At 33.8% G+C, this 8,025-nt stretch overlaps 1 protein-coding gene and 1 non-coding gene across 2 annotated transcripts; one reads left to right on the top strand and one right to left on the bottom strand.

The window, feature by feature from the left end:
* Positions 1 to 604: 604 nt before the first annotated feature.
* LOC116338992 lies at positions 605 to 1,406 on the top strand. The gene is made up of 3 exons (XM_031764592.1): positions 605 to 902; positions 998 to 1,127; positions 1,186 to 1,406. The coding sequence occupies exons 1-3, from the start codon at positions 684 to 686 to the stop codon at positions 1,326 to 1,328; spliced, it is 492 nt and encodes a 163-aa protein (XP_031620452.1). The 5' UTR covers positions 605 to 683; the 3' UTR covers positions 1,329 to 1,406.
* A 649-nt stretch (positions 1,407 to 2,055) lies between these two features.
* On the bottom strand, positions 2,056 to 2,147 carry Trnay-gua. Its single transcript is given in 2 exon segments — positions 2,056 to 2,091; positions 2,111 to 2,147. It is a non-coding gene; the product is annotated as a tRNA-Tyr (tRNA).
* Between the last annotated feature and the right edge of the window lie 5,878 nt (positions 2,148 to 8,025).

The raw sequence follows: 8,025 nt of genomic DNA on the forward strand, positions 1-8,025 counted from the left end.
CACTAAAAACAGGATATTTCTATTTAGGTCGTCTCGTACATGGGCACAAGGGTCGTACATAAACACCTTTTATAGCCCCCAACTTTCCTCCAGAAATGGAACCCACATGAATGTATATTATTGTCGTTAGAATGGGTCTACAGTTAAAACTTGCACCATTCCTACAAAATGATATATTTAAGGTGTTTGCCACATGTGTTTTACCTTTTGCTATGGTATGATGCTAATTGTTCGAATATTGCTTCCTTTCCAGTACTTTCTCTCGTCAAAACTAGCAAATCGAAGAATTTTTCGAATCCCTGAGGGGTAATTTTCCACCCTTTGAACACTACTGATCACCGGCAATTATTACCTGTAATCATGATTAGGTTCAAATCCCTGATTAAATGAGTCGAAAAGCCAAGAAAAATTGAAATATTTTTGAAAATTTGAACAAAATAAAATCGGCGCTCAAAATATCAAAGCAAACAATGTTTCTTCTTTTCACTAGCACTGCTATAGCTGACAAATATTTTAGTAGGCCTTATTGCATTTAAACGTAGTACACATAATAATCGAATAGATTGGTTTCGTTTGTAAAATTCATTATAGAAAGTCGAACGTTACTACGCAACAGCAAATTTTCTGTTTAGATTACGAGTTTAACGAAAAATTATATTCACAAAAGAGATAGAGTTAACAAAATGGTGCATGAAGGGAAAGATTTCGGAAAATATTTGGGTTATGCCGGTATTTCCGGATCCATATTTATGGCAGGATTTGTACAAATGGCGAAAGAATGGATTGCAAGCATCGCAAAAAGTTATCCACCAGAAGATCTCCATGAACTTCGATACACTATCCTGTTTGTTTCGGTATTGTATTTAGTTGCAAGCACCGTGTGGCTGTATGGTGTATACAATGTAATTTTTTAAGAATTTACCTTTCATTTTTCTTCAAATCGTTTCTTCAAATGGCTTTGACTTTAATTTGAATCAATTGATTTATTCGAATTCAGGAACATTTCAAATATTCATTAGTTATGTTGATCATATCTACGGTTTATTGGATTCTTGTTGTTATTCAATATTGGACGAAAAGGCAAGGTGAACTAAACGGAATGGACTATATTATGATTGGTTTAACAGGTACGGTATAAATGAATGCGATTTTGATTACGATTTTAATGTTGTTTTAATTTTTTAGTGCTTAAAATGGCCTATATATATCTAGCGTCGACAATGAAACCAACAACACGCCTACGATGCTCATCATCAATACGTCCATCATGCTCACCAGCGTCATATTCAGGGCACAGTGCCCACAATGTACAATGGAGAAACTGTTGAGTTTTCAGAGAAATTTTGTCAACCAAATCTCAAAAATTATTCAAAATTGTTCGTATGAATTAAAGAAATAATTAAAAAAAGTAGGTCTCGAGAACAAATTTCATTTGGCTTGTCAAATTCTTTGGGAAAAATGACACTTTTGTGGAGTTTTTGCCATCATTTTGTAGCTTCTGATTGGATATAGATCGGTAGAGATGTATATTCTTTGATTAATTGAAACTATGAAAGATGATTTCAATACCTTTTATTCTTTTGAAATTTCAAACATAAGTAAATTGAAATAAACGCAAGAGAGCCTATGTTTCCAGTTACCATTCGTGCTTTTGAAAAACATGATTATAGACTATTAAATGTTCAAGACATGTTCGGCCTTTGCTGTTCGGTCAGATAATTCTGTATCACCAGAAATGCATGGACCGGGTTGAATGATTGAGATAAAAATTCGATGAAAGAATCTGTCCTCATGATTTATTCAGAGTTACCTCTGACTGTAGCATAGAAAAGTGTTTTTCATACTCGCCCCATGTTCAATTATACAATTTGTATCTATGCACAACGGTTGAAACTTGTTCCTTGAAAATTCCAAAAATCCAATCATCCGCCTAAATCAGGTGTTGTGGAATGAGATTTTGTACCGAAAAATTTGTTTTTGCTGAATATTATTCAGTGAATTTAAAGAGTCTCTTTTTAATAAATAAAAAAATATTCAAGAGAAAAAAAAATAGTTTCCTTCGAATCGGAGTCGAACCAATGACAAATGGATTTCAATTAGTTGTTTACCTCTACAGTCCACTGCTCTACCAACTGAGCTACCGAAGGTGTTATGTGATCGAGTGTGGTGACTTCGTTATATGCACATATCAACAATTTTGAATACGGCACCGTTATCATCTGACACCATGCGCCATACGAAAAACAGCTTATCGGTTAATTTGATTGAATAAATTTGAATAATAAATGTTGATTTCTTGACTCGAATCGGACAATATCAGTGAAATGATTGATTTTGAACAATTTTTTCAGTAAATCGAATTATCGTTTTAGAAAAATTGCAACAAAAAGTCTTCTTTTTCAAAAATTTACCTCTTTTTGTTTTGATGAGAAGCCTTCTCATCACCTTCTCAGAGAAGGTCGAACTGAAACAAACATCATACATGACATGCAAATTGTAAAATCAAAAACATTGTGTAATTGCATTATCATTTATCAATATGCAAAAACAAAAATCTTAATCAAATTACTATTTCCTAATAAGACTTTTTCGGAAGTCTCTTACATTTTGGTGAATACTATAAATATTTTAATGCTCAAAAATGCTTTCCCTTTAGTTGAACAACGGAAAAGTTATCGATTAAATAAGTATAACATATGTCCATAAAGTCTTGACAGTAAATTCAGATGTTCGCCATTTGAACAACAAACATACAATTTTAAATTCTTTTTTATTGGTATAAACCAATTTTAGTTCTCAATGAATTCTATCGATTTCAACAACAATTGGTTGATAATGGAGCATGTAATGGAGGTTTTACCTTACGTTTCAGCACCAAATTCTCGAATATTGGCTCTAAAACACCTTCCAAAGAAGATCCTACCATACAAACATGCCTTTATCAAAGTTCGGTTTGTCGACGTCTCTAGCCTTATATAGTAGTGCCCTAACATAATCAATGCAAAAGAAACCACTTGCACTTGATTCGTGGTTCGACATAGCGATGAATGTTTCACTGTCCAAAATGATGAATTTTTCAGTGCAAAATGCTATGAGGTGAAGTAAATACCCAATTTTTGACACCCTATTGAATTTTTTCATTACTTATTTTGCTGATTCCTAATGACCGGGTCTAAATCTATTGTTTTGGTTCAAATTTTGATGTGCTGTAACCATAAAAATCACCAAAAACGAATTTTTGCTTGACCAACCCGGTTTTCGGTACTTGATGACAATTTTGGAGGGTTGGAGCATTTAAATAGGGAATACGACCGTACTTTTTGCTTTCTCTAGAATCTTTGTCTTCATACTAAGTCCATGAAACACAATATGTGGTTCGTAGGCAGATGGGTTCATCTTTAGACACATGCGAAATTTGTTTTGAACTTAGCCGCCACAACCATTTGAGACACTTTTTCGTAAATCCAATTTGTACGTCTCCGCGAATGGATGTATTTCATCGAATTGAGTTTGATAGTAGTCCCGAGGTACTGATAAACGTGCCGTGTGCATTGGTTGATATTTTTGATTTTGTTTATGTGGCGCAATAAACGCCTGAATTTACTGCCAAAACTTTATGGACATATGTTATATGGTCTGACTGAAATAGAATAGATTACATCAAAATAAAAGATGAAACAAATAAGGCTCTTATTAAGCGAAAAATGAATTAAAATTTTCATCGTGTCTCATAAAACCATTAAAAATTCTTGGTTTTCAAATCGAATAAATTTAATGAAGGCCTCTTATAGAAAGGAATACGGATCCAAACCAATTCAAAACTGCCATAACCATGGGGTCAATCACGAAATTCTAGTGTATCTAGTTTTTAATAAGATTTCACTAGAAAACTAGAAAATTCTAGTGCGTGAAGTTGGCCTTCAGTAGTTTTTCATATAAATTATATGGCCTTTGGTGTGAAGTTGGCTTCGTTTGTGACGTCATTATTCGCACTAGATTTACTAGTTTTTCTAGTATTTACTAGCGTGATTCGCCCCATGGCCATAGCACGTGCGTTCTGTGATTGAATTGATGATGTTAAGAACAAATAAGTAACATTGGGAAAAATACAATTTCTTGTCCACGCGACTCCACAGTTGGATTTTGATACTCTTTCATTATGGAATATAATGATGGTTTCCTATAACAAAAATCTTCAAATAAGTGTTAATAACATCTTAACACGACGCCTATAATTAAGTGTCAATACATAATAAGGAAGTGGTGAAAATGTGACATTTTTCACACCTTCTAACAAAATAGAATTCTATTATTGAGTTCCAATCTTGAAATTCATCCAACTCATCATACTATAAAATGAAAAGACATAAAACAATGTATATCAAATCAAACACTCATTTCAAAAACTACCATCGCTTTTGTTTGAATTCCATAAATTTTCCGATATTCAAAATTCAAGTTTCCGCGTTTTACAATACAATCAGTTTGATTTTAAGTCTCTTAAGCAAGTTGAAAAGCGATGGAGATATTTCAATCAACTCGTTCTAATTTCGCAACAATTGACATTCGTCCCAAACGATGTCACTGGTATAATCGAAAATATTTGCTGGTTTGGCTTTTTGTTTTGAGTTTTTTCATTTCATCGGTTAGCTTTTTGTTGATTGAAGCGAAAACTGCCGAAGAATATGCAGACTCATTGTTTGGCATAGCGACCGGATTGGGTCCAAGCATTTTCTTTTCGTCGATTATCTACAAAATGCCACAGATATTTGAGTTGATCGCCAATTTTGAGAGTATCATAAAAAAACGTAAGTATTGAAATGGCGTAAGTGAAAAAAATAATTGAAAATCTCTAACAAAAATATCGAAGGTTTAAATATTTCAGCGGCAAGGAAAATATATCAGGAAGCAAATGGGCGCATCGAAAAATTAACCAAGATATTTCATTTCATTTGGGTAAAATTGTCATTGATTGGAGTTTCCGTGCCGTATTTTTCGTTCACATTTTTCACTTATATCACCACCGGCAATTTAAATCCACACGCAACATTCCGACTGCCATTTCCCGCTTTGTAAGCACTTTTCTGTTTCATAATATTGTTTTTCGTTGAATTATTGATGAAATTATCTCTTTTAATGTCATTAAAGCTATCCGTTCGATTGGAGATCACCTGGAGGATATGGATTCGCCTTTTCATTACAAATGACGTCCATTTATTGCGTGATGCTTTGTGTTCAGTGTACCTTTTGTCTTATGTTTGGTTTTTGTTGGATGTCAATTGCGGTTATTGCAGATATCGAAAGCGAATCGCGAACTTTAAATCCGCACAAAACTGTTGGAATGAAACGAAAATTATATGAAATGATTCAATTACATGCGGATATCACAAGGTTGTGCATTATAGAATTTTCTGTTATTTCAAATTATTGACGGTGATCTATTAGGTTAGCAACGGACTTCAGCAACATTTATGACATTCTAATTCTGGTCTACGTTTTGGCAACTATTCTCGTCATTTGCTGCACTCTTTTGATTGTTCAAGGGAACATCGTATGTCTTAGCTTCGTTGTTGAATTTCGATGTTGAAATAAAGTTTGGTATTTTTTTCGAAATTGTAGGAAACGATGAATGCAATCGTTTTGATTCGTTCATTTATTATGATGTTTTGGTCATTTGCTTTGATGTTTGAATATTGTTATTTGGGTCAACATGTAACGGATCGATTTGATCTACTTGGTGATGCATTCTATCAATGCGAGTGGTATGCATTTCCGATTGAGATTCAACGGACGTTTCCAATCATTTTAATCGCCACTCGAAAACAGGTCGTTCTTCGTGGATTTGGAAATGTTTATTGCACACGAGAAGCGTTCAAAAAGGTTCGAATATTTAAACATATATCAATAAGAAGGGAACTGTAGAATTTTATCAGAGTATGAATTCGATCTTTTGAAAAATGCGCTGTTTGGGGAGTTTTCTAGACCTTAAGTTGGCAATGCAGAGGGGTAGGCACGGTGAAACGACTTTTCCAAATTCTACCGAGAATCCTTTTTGGGACGGACACCACTTTGTCTGTTGCCACCTTTATGCCAAGTAGTACTCCCTTCGTGATCATCGTGAATAATGGTTCCTTTCGAGATTAACTGATCTACCAGCAAAAGTGCGATATGTTTTTCTCAAAAAGTCTGACCTTAGAGAGAACCTAGAATATATTAGCGTCATTTTCGCAGCTTCTATTCACATGTGCCATTTGGGCACAACGAATATTTCAACAGCGAATTTATGATACACTTTCGAACAGTATAACTGAAGGGTCAGTCTGTTCAGTGTTCACTGTGTTTTAATAAGGCGCTTCTACGGGAGATGGATATCCATCTCACTTTTGCTGGTAGTCATAAGAATTTATACGCTTAGATTTCAAATTATAATTCAAAAGATACTTTTAATTCAAATATGTCATTCTTCTAGGTTGTGAATGGAGGATTTTCATACTTTATGGTGCTTCGCCAATTTGTTCGCTGAAAATTCAACGTTTTCTATTCAAAATAAACATCGAATAAGAATAAAATTTGACCTATGCGGCACACATTCAACTTATTTTATATTTTGCAGCATTCAATTTTAGTATTCGGTATGTCCCGCTATCTCCAACGCTAAAAATGATTTAATTATTGATAATAAAATCTAAATAAGTTCCCCTCTTAGATCCCCATATAATTTAATTGAATATCAAGAATTTCTGTGCTACGTTTAAAATTCTATCGCATGTCATAAAATATTAATAAAAAATAGTTGATTTCTCTATTCATTGGTAATTGTTATTGTGAGTTTCTCTTCCTTAATTTCAATTCAAATGACCATAGCTACAATTACAACTTCATGAAAAGTGTTTCATTAGAATCACTTTTTGGGTAGTTTGGAATATAGATTAGGTATAATAAGCAGGCAATATATTGAATTAACTGGTCAGTTGAGGTGACAGTACGTTAGCCAGCTAAATGGGCTTAAACAATAGACGTTATTGTTTTAATGATGAATCACTTTTCTTGTTTTAATAGAAGTGATTGTTCATTATAACAATAACTTCTATTGTTTGAGTCCATTTAGCTGGCTAACGTACTGTCAGCTCAACTGATCAGTTAGTTCAATATATTGTCTGATAATAAGAGAAGCAAGTTGGAGAAATTTATAATCACAAGTCAAGTGTTATTAAATTGGGAAGTTTTAATTCGACAAAATAACAAAAACATAAATAAGAACAAAATCAACTCATGACGTAAGACCGCGTAAGACAGACAAATCGAAATTGGAATAACTGTTGCTACCGAAACAACTACAATCAGTTTCTCGTAAAAGCATGAGCTATGATAAGAAATTTGATTTATTCGCTTCACACATGTAAATAAGGAGTCTTACAGCAGTAAGACGATCTTTTCCGCACAGTGGTCCATACGTATTTTATTGGGCTACCCAAGTGAACATTTTAGACGCTCGTTCACTCAGACGTCCACCATAAAAATAAACATTGTTAGAACAGCAATGTTTGCAAACTTTATCCGATCATCAGATTTCGCTCAAAAATAAATAGTTTCTATTCCTCGCAACCCCTCAATCAACCTGTAAAATGAGATCTTGAATATCTATGGAATCAGATAATCGATGGAAACATTTTACGTACAGCGGATAAAGTGTGACATACTCACAACAGCCATGCTAAAAAAACCTAATTCAGGTTCTCTGAACGTACAGAAAATATGTTTTAAGGTGTATTGAAATTTTGACATATCGCAATATTTTCCCTTTGGAAGGTACCATACAAAATTTTCGTTATATGCATTGAAATTTCTTCAAACTTTTAGAATGTTATTTTTTTGTTTGGGGGTGTTAATTTTTCGACCGATTCCAATACTTTACCTTACACACTAGGTGTGTGTGGAAAAGTTAAAACCGTGCGCTTGTGTGGCGGATGTGGAAATTTGGAAGAGCGGAAATTTTGGAGCTCAGACACTTGTAGCTCAGTTCTA

This window comes from Contarinia nasturtii, unplaced genomic scaffold (genome assembly GCF_009176525.2).
Source record: "Contarinia nasturtii isolate CC-2019 unplaced genomic scaffold, AAFC_CNas_1.1 Cnas_scaffold_478, whole genome shotgun sequence".
NCBI classification, from domain to species: domain Eukaryota; kingdom Metazoa; phylum Arthropoda; class Insecta; order Diptera; family Cecidomyiidae; genus Contarinia; species Contarinia nasturtii.